Raw genomic sequence first — 13,919 nt, 5'->3', positions numbered from 1 at the left:
CCGTATTTAGCACTAACTGAAGTTTATTTAGTGCTTTATCCGGGTAGCCGGAGAGTACAGCATTGCAGTAGTCTAATCTTGAAGTGACAAAAGCATGGATTAACTTTTCTGCATAATTTTTTGACAAAAAGTTTCAGATTTTTACAATGCTATGAAGATAGAAAAAAGCTGCCCTTGAACTATTCTTGATATGTTCGTCAAAAGAGAGATAAGTGTCCATAGTAATGTCGAGGTCCTTCACAGTTTTATTTGAGATGACTGTACAACCATCAAGATGAATTGCCAGATCAAACAGCAGATATCTTTGTTTCTTGGGACCTAGAACAAGCATCTCTGTTTTGTCCAAGTTTAAAAGTAAAACATTTGCCAGCATCCACTTCCTTCTGAAACACAGGCTTCAAGGGTAGGCAATTTTGGGGCATCACCATGTTTCATAGAAATGTACAGTGTGTTGTCCGAATAGCAGTGAAAGTTGACATTGTGTTTCTGAATGACATCACCAAAAAATAGAATATTTAGTGAAAACAATAGTGGTCCTAAAATGGAACCTTGAGGAACACCAAAAAGTACCATTGTTTTGTCAGAGGACAAACCATCCAGAGATAAACTGATATCTTTCCAACATATACGATTTAAACCAGAAAATAACTTGTCAATGTAGACCAGTTAGGGTTTCCAATCTCTCCAAAAGAATGTGGTGATCAATGGTGTCAAAAGTGTCACTAAGGTCTAGGAGCATAAGGACAGATGCAGAGCCTTGGTCTGATGCTATTAAAAGGTAATTTATCAACTTCATGTGTGCAGTCTCAGTACTATGATGGGGTTTAAAACCATACTGGAGCATTTCGTATTCATTATTGGTCTTCAGGAAGATAGTGAGTTGCTCCGCAACAGCTATTTTGTTTTAAATTGAGCGGAATGGGAGATTCGATATAGGCCGATTAGTTAAAAAACAAATTGGGTCAAGGTTTGGCTTTTTCAGGAGACTTTATTACTTCCACTTTTAGTGAGTTTGGTACACATCCGGAGGATAGGGAGATGTTTATTATGTTCAACATAGAAGGGCCAAGCACAGGAATGAGTTTTTTCAGTAGTTTAGTTGGGATAGGATCCAGTAGACAGCTGGAAGGTGTTGAGGCGATTTTCGGGAATGTGTCAAGAGATACAGGATTAAAAAACTTGAGTGTCTCCATTGATCCTAGGTCTTGGCAGTTCTGTGCAGACTCAGGACAACTAAGTTTTGGAGAAATACACAGATTCAAGAGAGGAGTCCGTAATTTGCTTCCAGTAGACAGCTGGAAGTTGTTGAGGCTATTTTCAGGAATGTGCCTAGAGATAGAGGATTAAAAAACTTGAGTGTCTCCATTGATCCTAAGTCCTGGCAGTTGTGTGCAGACTCAGGACAACTGAGTTTTGGATAAATCATTTGTGGTAATTTGCTTTCTAACGATCATGATCTTTTCGGCAAAGAAGTTAATGAATTCATCACTGCTGAGGTGAAGGCCATCCTCACTTGGGGAATGTTGCTTTTTAGTTAGCTTTGCGACAATATCAAAAATACATTTCGGTTTGTTTTTATTCTCCTTAATCAGGTTGAAAAAGTAGACTGATCGAGCAGCAGTGAGGGCTCTTCGATACTGCACGGTCCTGTCTTTCCAAGCTAGTCGGAAGACTTTCAGGTTGGTGGAGGGCCATTTCCTTTCCAATTTTCTGGAAGCTTGCTTCAGGGCTCGGGTATTTTCTGTATACGAGGGAGTTAATTTCTTGAGACAAATGTTTTTTGTTTTCAGAGGTGCGACTGCATCTAGGGTATTATGCAAGGTTACATTGAGATCCTGATTTTTGTACTCAGACGTCCTTGGTTGTGAGTGTGGAATCTTTGGTTTGTCCGAGAATTTATAGCATGGCTTTTGAGAATCCTAGGTTGGGGTCTGAGCAGATTATTTGTTCCGATTTCAAAAATAATAAAATGGTGGTCTGATAGTCCAGGATTATGAGGAAAAACATTCTGATCCACAATATTTATTCCATGGGACCAAACTAGATCCAGGGTATGACCGTGGCAATGCGTAGGTCCGGAGACATGATTAGTTCATTGAATATGACTGCCTTGGAAGTAGAGGGATCTAACATTAAGTAGTCCTATTTTGAGATATTATGACAATCTCTTTCAATAATGACAGGAATGGAGGAGGTCTTTATTCCAGTGAGATTGCTAAGGCGAACAAATATTCAATATCCTATTCAGAGAGAAAAACAAAAAGTGATTAGAAAATGGTTGGGATTATCAGTCAACCACCAAAGTCATTACCATTGTCACCCATATCCATGAATGCAGCCACAGTACAATGTGGCGAGTGCACTGTCCCACATCTAATGTGAGTGGATTTGATGCATTGAAGAAAATTGCCGTTTTTGGCTGACTCTGAAGTCAGATGATAATTTATTTTCCCACAAGAAGGAGACTTGGCTTGAACACACAGACAGTGTCAGTGAGCTTGACAGTGCTAGACTCTGGCCAAGTCAGCAGTGTATAATGAGAGCTTACACAGACCTCTGGCATCTCGTAAAAGGTGGGGGATCAATGCTAAGTCCCACTGTCTCCCGGCAAATGTATCGAATCGTTCATGAATCTAACATACTCTATCCCAAAGAGGCAGCACAAGTGAAGCATGTGTCATATCTTCATTGTTCACTTTTCAAGATTGTATCAGAGCTGTTACGAAGCAAAGCAATTTGGTTTGAATATTTGATTGAATTTCCACAGAAAGTATTTTTTCCCCTTCAATACGAACACTCTTAACAATGTAATTTTTTGCTTTGCTGGCATTCTCAACCTATGTCTAGGTGTGTTACTGATCCAACTAGAGAAAGAGAAACAAGCCACATTGAACCCTTTCCGTACATTTGGAATCAAGTGATTATATACAGTGGGGAGAACAAGTATTTGATAACCTGCAAAATCGGCAGTGTTTCCGACTTACAAAGCATGTAGAGGTCTGTAGTTTTTATCATAGGTACACTTCAACTGTGATAGACGGAATCTAAAACAAAAATCCAGAAAATCCCATTGTATGATTTTTAAGTAATTAATTTGCATTTTATTGCATGACATAAGTATTTGATCACCTACCAACCAGTAAGAATTCCGGCTCTCACAGACCTGTTCGTTTTTCTTTAAGAAGCCCTCCTGTTCTCCACTCATTACCTGTATTAACTGCACCTGAAATGAAACATTTAAGTCCATTATTACATAAGAAAAAATATTGGGGAGACAAAACAATTAAAGCCATTAACTTTTTCATGGCTTGTTGAAGTCAATGAAGTATGGAACAGATAGATTGACTACTCCGCTGTTATGGATGTTTTCATAACTTTGATTGTGTTGTGTCTGGAGCTCTCTATGATTTGTCTGTGTTGAGCAATCTTGTGCTGTATGTCCTTTTAGGGATTGCCTGGTCTCCCTACACTGGCTGCTTTGTACAGCAATCAGATCCTGACTGTCAAGGTTTGTTGGTGTGGCCTAGCTGCTCAGTCTGACCCCTGGATGACACACACTGAGAATGAATGCATCACTGTCGAGCCTTTACTGCTTGCCCCAATGACAAACCAGGGCCAGGCACAGTAGTTAATCAGGGCCATAATCGTCCACTCAGTGCCACAAAGTCTTTTACCCGAGGGGTTTCTTTTTCATGCAAAATGCCAGGGCCCCATTGAAATCCAAGGTAGCTTTTTATAACCCAGTAATGTGTAGTTGATTACGACCAGAATTGTAATTTTTCAAACCAAGAAATGGTCTGGCTAATGTCCATTGATGCTGAATGAATGGAAGGAACTTAGCAAGGAACATTAAACAATAAACCAAAGTGTCAAAATTAGATACTTGCCCAACTTAAAAAGCACAGCATAAAAAAAATGGACCTTCAGAAGGTCAACCATGCAGCTCTCTGTGTGTGCACCTCCGAGGGTCTGGCTTGGCACTGAGCACTACTGTGATGATGTCAGCGCCTCCGCAGAGGAGTTCCCATTTTTCCAGGATCTGCGAGCCCTGTGTGGCATCCCAGCATCCCTGAGGTGGTAATTATGTGCTCTGGCTCCAAAATGAAGTCCAGACTTCCAAAGCCACTGTGGTGGAAAAGTGTGGATTTCTCCCCATTTATGAAGGTGCTTAGTTGGGTCTTGTGACGCAACGTCTAATCAAATCTATTTTTTGCCCTTTGCCTCCTTTTTCTTCTGGGACCTCATCCTCCTCCAACCTCACTTACCTCTGACCTTCGACTTCTTGACCTCACACACCTGCTCGCTCAGATGGTCTTCCCTAAGATCAATCATGGCTTTCTTTCTGCTGACCAGCAGCTCATAAAGCGGCGGCTTATTAAGGTAGTGGCTGTCCTTGCTCGTCTTTATCTTTCCTCCGAACGGGTTTATCACCTGACAACTTCTCCTTGTTCATTCCTCAGTTTGCATGCCAGCCTTTAGTTGGACCTATCAGAAGCACACTGCTGCCCATTCTGTCATCTTAGAGGAAATTCTCGAAGCATACATTTAGTAATGATCTTCATACATTACCACTTGTAACTAAAGAATTAATTTGCAGAATGTGTTAGATTCATCTTAATGAAAATCTAACACTTACTATTGCTGTTTGTCAAAGCTTAGTGTAGACAAATTAGTTAATTAAACTGGGAAATTCTAATTGGGAATACTCCAAGTAGCAATTATTTTAAACAACATTTCAGATATAGACCAGTTAGAAAATGTTAGTAAATTAATTAATTAATTTCTAAAGTCCTACTCCAGTGTTATTAACTTAACATCTGAGACACTAAAGTAAGAGTTGCAAACTCCCCTTCATGTTCCCTATGGAGGTTTTCCATGCCCAACCGATTACTAATTTCACTGTTATTTCTAATGATTGCTCTACTGATGTCTTCATTATTTATCTAAAAGTTTGAAGCCATTTAATGTAATGATTTGACTTGTTGCATTGCTCTACAGGGAGATCAGGGTTCGGCAGGTCCACCAGGGCCTCCTGGACCCCCAGGTCCCCCTGGCCCCCGAGGGCCACCAGGGGACACAGGCAAGGATGGGCCCCGGGGAGTGCAAGGTCTGCCGGTGAGTACAGTATTGTATGTTTGTATGGGTACAGTACAGTCCTTGGCCTGGGAAATGGCACAAAGGGGAAACCCCTTTAATGAATGTAACACAAACGAAATTGCTTCTGATTGCCCGTATATGAAAGGAAAGTAGAAGATGCATTTTTAAAACCGAATTATGAACGAAAAACAATAAGCAGTCTTTTTATTAACAACTTCATGTTTCTAAACGGGCTTTCTACAGTCACTGACATGTTTTATTCAATGGGCATCGCACATAATGAGTACAAATCTTTCACAGAAGCTGTACAAAAAATTATCCAATATAAATGTTGACTGTTTTGCTGCTCCAAAAGTTGATATTTTAATAAAACATTGGTGATAAGCTACTGATTAGGCTACTGTGCTCCTGCTGGCAAAAGCGATACCATAACCAACTGCCTTGCCACTAAGATCAGCTTTTGGTTGGTCTTAAATATGAAATTGACATATCTTTAAAGGGATAGTTCACCAAAATTAGACTTACATTTTCTTTTCCTTTCCCTGTAAGCAGTCTATGGGCAAGGTATGACAGTAATCCATGCTTTGGTTTAGTATCCCTGGCACTGTTTCCAAATAATAATATTTTAGCATTTGTGGCACAAATCCCATTCAAGTCATGTGACCGAAATTAGCATTTTTCACATGCTGCCGCAGCATTCTGTAGCACGTCATTTAATTCTCAGCCATTTTTTCTGTTACTGCAAGTTATTGCTAGTTTGACCACCAGAGGGCATCTCTGAGAAGCATTTGGTAGCATTCCGTATTGGCATTACCAGAGAATTTAAAACCTTTTTTGTAATAACATAGTATACGGGATTGATTTTAAGAAATTTGGCTTAATTAATTTGATTAATATTATGGTGTTTCTATTCAGAGAAAAACAAAATACGAAACCCTTAGGGTTTCCGTTAGGATGGATTGGAAAATATGGCGATGTGCAACATGACAGTTGGGAGTAGGCTACAGGCTTGGAGGATTCTATATTGTTTGCCTTCATTAGACAACTTTTTTCCAATATTTCTGTAAATCAGGGATATTTATTCCCATAGTAATTCGTTATGGATCCATAACTAAATCAACATCTGCATTTTTAAAGAGTATTTTTTTATCATTATTTTATTAACGAAATGTATTTATTAGGCTACTGCGCAGTCTACAATACATACTATAGTAAACATGGAAAAGTGGTTAATTCCTTACATAAGGGAGAGCAGGCCATGTCTGTACTACAGAATGCGGAGCATGCGGGAGACTGGGGTTCAAATCCATGTTGGGGAGGAAGAAGTAGACTGTCCTTGTAAATAGGAATGTGTTCTTAACTGATTCCATATGTGTTATTTCATAGTTGTGATGTTTTCACTATTATTCTACAATGTAGAAAATATCCTGGAATGAGTAGGTGTGTCCAAACTTTTGACTGGTACTTGCTGGAACGGAAAATGATGTTCGGCAGTGCAGTACTGGGCTATTATATTGGGCACAGTCGATAGCGTGCTGGACTTCGGGCTAGAATGTTGAGGGTTTGAAACCTGCTCCCTGCTTGCTACAATGAATGACTTTGATACACCTGGTATTGGATATGGCTGAAAAAAACTTGCTAAATATCGATTTTCGTAAATTAACTTCATGACAAAAAAATATGCACAATCGTTTGTCTCTACATGAACTAACATATTCCTATCAATTGTAAATTTTTTGCTTGACTCATTATGACCTTATAACTACATACATTTGCTTCCCCGTAATGTTTTGTCAGCCATCTTTGCTGAAGTCACCAGGGACGAGTGGCCCGCGTCAAATTCGTCATTGGAACCACTCGATATGATTGGTCATATAAAAACCTTGGGACCCAAATGGATAATGGGTGCTCTTAACTACCCCTTGTGGTCTGGAGCAAAGAAGCCGTGACACTGGGTACCTCTAAGTCCCGCGGTGTAAGCTCGCAACTTTTAAAGGAGGAACCACTGTAATATCGGTCCCATGACTGGAATGAGATTTGTGCCACAAATGCCAATTCATTAACTAACTACATAGATATGTACCATAAAACCTGATAAAGTACCATTTCAGATGGGCCTTGGGTTGGTCTATAGCGCCCCCTAAAGATTAATGGTGAAGATACATTTTACCTGCATGTATGTTTTAGGTAATGGCTTCCCCTGTGTTGGGTCTACGTGGCCAAAACCATATGGCCTTTGTTTATTGCCTTTATGATCGCAACAATTATGAAAAACATTCAGAAATCGCAAAATTTTTATATTTTTACTTTCAGTGGTGTTTTAAATATAAAGTTACCTTTTACACTCTAAAAAGTTATGTAAGTGTTACCTGAAGTCTACTGATTCCAATGATATATATACTATGATATTATATACTTTGTCAATTTTAAAGACTTTTACAAAAATACAGAATAGGTCAAAATAAAAATGTTTAGCTGTAGTGCCATTGCAGATTTAACCTATTACACTCTAGGGCACTAGTTTTCCACAATGGCCACCAACCAGCTACATAGGGCCGAATCGGACAGGTGTCACATGGCCGTACCTACATAAAGCCCAGAACTGCACCAATACAGAGCTATTCATTTAAAATCAACTGCTATTCACTGTAGAGTCCACCAGATGCAAAAGGAAGGATGGACACCTAATTAGGATGTGGATTGTTTCTTTTTATCTAGAAACTGTATCATTGATAAACTGATGAATTTGCCTCTGTATTGAACACTAACATCCATCTGCATAACCCACAATTCAAATCCAAATCTTCATAACCAAATGTCTTATTTAAAATATGAATAATTTAATGTTCCAAAGCCAATCTAATTATTTATCACCAACTGTAATTTCAAATCATTGAAGTAGAACAAATCTCTACTTTAATCTGTGTTTTACTAATTGGGCATTTTGTATTTGTACAGGGAGATCCTGGGACCCCAGGAGAGCTAGGACTAATGGTAAGTAGGTCATTATGTTATGACATTCACTTCTTCCAATACTGGTTTACCCAATATCTCAATACCTTGTGTTGTGCTTATTTAGAGTTTAGCCTACATTGAACTGATTCTGTGAAATGCATCCGGAGATACTTACATTATTACTATTGCCACAGCGTTTTTGTGCCTAATTGTTAAATAATGATGTTGAGGTTATATTTAAGTTTCTGTTTCCAAAATGACAATATAAAAAACATTGCCATGTTGAGGATCTAGCTATACCAAGACCACATGTTCTCCCTTGGGAAAATTATGCCTTTTCACGTTTTCTGTGCTAAAATGGTTTGCCAGTTTCATATGCCCAGCACTGTGGCATATTTTAATAGACTTTTCTCTCTCACAATTTTTTTGGTCTAAGTACAAATGCAACCACTTAAGGAAGCTGCATCTTATTTAGAACATCCATACTTGCATTTCATTTTTACGAGAATTTAAATAACTGATTTTGGTGATCCATGGGGAATGGCTACAGCATTTTTATGAAATATATATATATATATATATATATATATATATATATATATATATATATATACACATACATACATACATACATACATACATATATACACACACACACACACACACACACACACACACACATATATATATATATATATATATATATATTGCTCAAAAAAATAAAGGGAACACTTAAACAACACAATGTAACTCCAAGTCAATCACACTTCTGTGAAATCAAACTGTCCACTTAATAAACAACACTGATTGACAATAAATTCCACATGCTGTTGTGCAAATGGATTAGACAACAGGTGGAAATTATAGGCAATTAGCAAGACACCCCCAATAAAGGAGTGGTTCTGCAGGTGGTGACCACAGACCACTTCTCAGTTCCTATGCTTCCTGGCTGATGTTTTGGTCACTTTTGAATGCTGGTGGTGCTTTCACTCTAGAGGTAGCATGAGACGGAGTCTACAACCCACACAAGTGGCTCAGGTAGTGCAGCTCATCCAGGATGGCACATCAATGCGAGCTGTGGCAAGAAGGTTTGCTGTGTCTGTTAGCGAAGTGTCCCAAGCATGAAGCCGCTACCAGGACACAGGCCAGTACATCAGGAGACGTGGAGGAGGCCGTAGGAGGGCAACAACCCAGCAGCAGGACCACTACCTCCGCCTTTGTGCAAGGAGGAGCAGGAGGAGCACTGCCAGAGCCCTGCAAAATGACCTCCAGCAGGCCACAAATGTGCATGTGTCTGCTCAAACGGTCAGAAACAGACTCCATGAGGGTGGTATGAGGGCCGACGTCCACAGGTGGGGGTTGTGCTTACAGCCCAACACCATGCAGGACGTTTGGCATTTGCCAGAGAACACCAAGATTGGCAAATTCGCCACTGGCGCCCTGTGCTCTTCACAGATGAAAGCAGGTTCACACTGAGCACGTGACAGAGTCTGGAGACGCCGTGGAGAACGTTCTGCTGCCTGCAACATCCTCAAGCATGACCGGTTTGGCGGTGGGTCAGTCATGGTGTGGGGTGGCATTTATTTGGGGGGCCGCACAGCCCTTTATGTGCTCGCCAGAGGTAGCCTGACTGCCATTAGGTACCGAGATGAGATCCTCAGACCCCTTGTGTGACCATATGCTGGTGCAGTTGGCCCTGGGTTCCTCCTAATGCAAGACAATGCTAGACCTCATGTGGCTGGAGTGTGTCAGCAGTTCCTGCAAGAGGAAGGCATTGATGCTATGGACTGGCCCACCCGTTCCCCAGACCTGAATCCAATTGAGCACATCTGGGACGTCATGTCTCGCTCCATCCACCAACGCCACATTGCACCACAGACTGTCCAGGAGTTGGCGAATGCTTTAGTCCAGGTCTGAGAGGAGATCCCTCAGGAGACCATCCGCCACCTCATCAGGAGCATGCCCAGGCATTGTAGGGAGGTCATACAGGCACGTGGAGGCCACACACACTACTGAGCCTCATTTTGACTTGTTTTAAGGACATTACATCAAAGTTGGATCAGCCTGTAGTGTTGTTTTCCACTTTAATTTTGAGTCTTACTCCAAATCCAGACCTCCATGGGTTGATAAATTGGATTTCCATTGATTATTTGTGTGTGTTTTTGTTGTCAGCACATTCAACTATGTAAAGAAAAAAAGTGTTTATTAAGATTATTTCTTTCATTCAGATCTAGGATGTGTTATTTTAGTGTTCCCTTTATTTTTTGAGCAGTATATATATATATATATATATATATATATATATATATATATATATATATATATATATATATATATATATATATATATATATATATATATATATATATATATATATATATATATATATATATATATATATATATATATATATATATATATATATATATATATATATATATATACACACACACATACATACATACATACATACATACATACATACATACACACACACACACACATATATATATATATATGAAACTCATTATAGAAGCAAACTGTTCAAATTTACAGCAATCACATACTGCTTTTAGTGTTTAGCAAATAAGGCATTTAATGAAAGGTCCCTCATAAAAATGCATAGAATATGTCAACCCAGCCTGCATCTTCTGATGACAAAGAAGTGAGGACAGAAAATGGGACAAACAAGATTGGAATGTTCACAAGTTCATGAGGTGCCAGAGAAACAGAGTTCTCTCCAGTGAGGTTCTCTCTAATTCCATCATCACTAGCTTTTTGTTGCAGTGGAAAGAAAGGGTCAGGCATTTGAGGGAGAAAAAGATAGGGAGGGATGAGATGGTGCAATGGAGAAAAAGAAAGAGAGAGAGAGAGAGGAAGGAATGGAGAAATAAAGTGAGAAATAGAATGTGGGTACCAATTTATTATTTAACCCACCCTTTTGCTTTATCTTCTGAGCTCAAATAAAATTGGGTAATGCTTTCTATCAAATTGACACAGTGCTCTCTCGCTCTTTGCTTGAGTTTGCGTTGAGTTTGTTTCTACCTCTCTGGGATAAAATAAGAAATGGTTCTAACTACAATATTACCCTCTATCCACCTCAGTATAGTACATTATGAATGCTTAAAATCACACATATAATGGATTATATAAACGCTCTATAAGCATTCATTGCAGCTTATGGCTCTTTAATAAAACAGCCTTTCTGAATACATGAATGACTGAATGTAATCACAATGCGTTAGATAACACTTGCTATGAACCACTTTATCAAAAGGATGAATTAACTCCAATGTTCTGTGTCCTCTATGTTCCACAGGTCAGAGGTCCTCACTAACGTTTAGTCCCTACAATAAGTCAAAACAGCTGCCAACACATTTGTCAAAAGATGAATTATAAATCACTGTGAAAATGAGAACGCACTTACACAGTACTTTGAGTGAAAAATAGATCCTGTGAGCTGTAATTCATGAGTCAAGGCCTAATGTTCCAGCAGTTTATTTGAACAGTGACACTTATGTGAATCAATTTGAAATCATCAGTGACACGAGGTCTCTAAGGAAAATTAGGGGTTGTGTGTATTCCAAAGGTGGTTTGCAGCCACATGTTTGAATATATTTCCTTTTTTCTCCCCAATTTCGTGGTATCCAATTGGTAGTAGTTACAGTCTTGTCTCATCGCTGCAACTCCCGTACGGACTCGGGAGAAGCGAAGGTCGGGAGCCATGCATCCTCCAAAACACAACCCAACCAAGCCACACTGCTTCTTGACACAATGCACATCCAACCCGGGAAGCCAGCCTCACCAATGTGTCGGAGGAAACACCGTACACCTGGCAACCTGGTCAGCGTGCACTGCGCCCGGCCCGCCACAGGAGTCGCTAGTGCGCGATGAGACAAGGATACCTGCCGGCCAAACCCTCCCTAACCCAGACGACGCTGGGCCAATTGTGCGCCGCCCCATGGGCCTCACGGTCGCGGCCGGCTGCGACAGAGCCTGGGCTCGAACCCAGAATCTCTGGTGGCACAGCTAGCACTGCAATGCAGTGCCTTAGACCACTGCGCCACCTGGGAGGCCCATTTTTCTGCTAATTTACTGAACATCTTTCCAAATAAGATATGTTCTCATTGTCAACAATCTAAGCTGAAGACAAGGTAGAATTGGCCTGTCCACAAGTGGGCTGTTGATTTTCCTGGATAAACTTTGAGTGCTCTCAGCTGCAGCTACTGTAGACCAATTAGCTCTATAGCAAGAGGCCATGCTCTCACATACAGTTGAAGTCGGAAGTTTACATACACCTTAGCCAAATATATTTAAACTCAGTTTTTCACAATTCCTGACATTTAATCCTAGTAAAAATTCCCTGTAGGTCAGTTAGGATCACCACTTTATTTTAAGAACGTCAAATGTCAGATTAATAGTAGAGAGAATGATTTATTTCAGCTTTTATTTCTTTCATCACATTCCCAGTGGGCCAGAAGTTTACAAACACTCAATTAGTATTTGGTAGCATTGCCTTTAAATTGTTTAACTTGGGTCAAACGTTTTGGGTAGCCTTCCACAAGCTTCCCACAATAAGTTGGGTGAATTTTGGCCCATTCCTCCTGACAGAGCTGGTGTAACTGAGTCAGGTTTATAGGCCTCCTTGCTCGCACACGCTTTTTCAGTTCTGCCCACAAATTTTATATAGGATTGAGGTCAGGGCTTTGTGCTGGCCACTCCAATACCTTGACTTTGTTGTCCTTAAGCCATTTTGCCACAACTTTGGAAGTATGCTTGGGGTCGTTGTCTATTTGGAAGACCCATTTGCGACCAAGCTTTAACTTCCTGACTGATGTCTTGAGATGTTGCTTCAGTATATCCACATAATTTTCCATCCTCATGATGCCATCTATTTTGTGAAGTGCACCAGTCTGTCCCTCCTGCAGCAAAGCACCCCCACAACATGATCCTGCCACCCCTGTGCTTCACAGTTGGGATGGTGTTCTTCAGCTTGCAAGCCTCCCCCTTTTTCCTCCAAACATAACAATGGTCATTATGACCGAACAGTTCTATTTTTGTTTCATCAGACCAGAGGACATTTCTCCAAAAAGTACGATTTTTGTCCCCATATGCAGTGGAAAACCGTAGTCTGGCTTTTTTTATGGCGGTTTTGGAGCAGTGGCTTCTTCCTTGCTGAGCTGACTTTCAGGTTATGTCGATATAGGACTCGTTTTACTGTGGATATAGATACTTTTGTACCTGTTTCCTCCAGCATCTTACTGTTGTTCCGGGATTGATTTGCACTTTTTGCACCAGAACGCATCTCCTTCCTGAGCGGTATGATGGCTGCGTGGTCCCGTGGTGTTTATACTTGCATACTATTGTTTGTACAGAATAACGTGGTACCTTCAGGCGTTTGGAAATTGCTCCCAAGGATGAATCAGACTTGTGGAGGTCTACAATTTTTTTTCTGAGGTCTTGGCCGATTTCTTTTGATTTTCCCATGATGTCAAGCAAAGAGGCACTGAGTTTGAAGGTAGGCCTTGAAATACATCCACTGGTACACCTCCAATTGACTCAAATGATGTCAACTAGCCTATCAGAAGCTTCTAAAGCCATGACATAATTTTCTGGAATTTTCAAAGCTGTTTAAAGGCACAGTCAACTTATGTAAACGTATGTAAACTTCTGACCCACTGGAATTGTGATACAGTGAATTAGAAGTTAAATATTCTGTCTGTAAACAATTATTGGAAAAATGACTTGTGTCATGCACAAAGTAGATTTCCTAATCGACTTGCCAAAACTATAGTTTGTTAACAAGACATTTGTGGAGTGGTTGAAAAACAAGTTTTAATGACTCCAACTTAGGTGTATGTAAACTT

At 40.1% G+C, this 13,919-nt stretch overlaps 1 protein-coding gene across 16 annotated transcripts in view; it reads left to right on the top strand.

The window, feature by feature from the left end:
- Positions 1-13,919, top strand: part of col25a1 (collagen type XXV alpha 1 chain) — a 406,953-nt gene that overhangs the window by 231,380 nt on the left and 161,654 nt on the right. For 15 of the 16 annotated variants that reach the window (XR_003878287.1, XR_003878289.1, XR_003878294.1 and 12 more), the window contains 3 exons: positions 4,309-4,380; positions 4,999-5,115; positions 8,056-8,091. Coding sequence is in view for 4 of the 16 variants with exons in the window: in XM_029753448.1 (XP_029609308.1) it covers positions 4,309-4,380; positions 4,999-5,115; positions 8,056-8,091 (225 nt within the window). In the remaining 12 variants the exon portion in view is untranslated. Of the gene's footprint in view, positions 1-3,448; positions 3,509-4,308; positions 4,381-4,998; positions 5,116-8,055; positions 8,092-13,919 lie in introns of all 16 variants that reach the window. The other variant, XR_003878288.1, reaches the window with a different exon arrangement.

Source organism: Salmo trutta, chromosome 5 (assembly GCF_901001165.1).
Source record: "Salmo trutta chromosome 5, fSalTru1.1, whole genome shotgun sequence".
NCBI classification, from domain to species: Eukaryota; Metazoa; Chordata; class Actinopteri; order Salmoniformes; family Salmonidae; genus Salmo; species Salmo trutta.
This window is presented reverse-complemented; position numbering and strand designations above follow the sequence as displayed.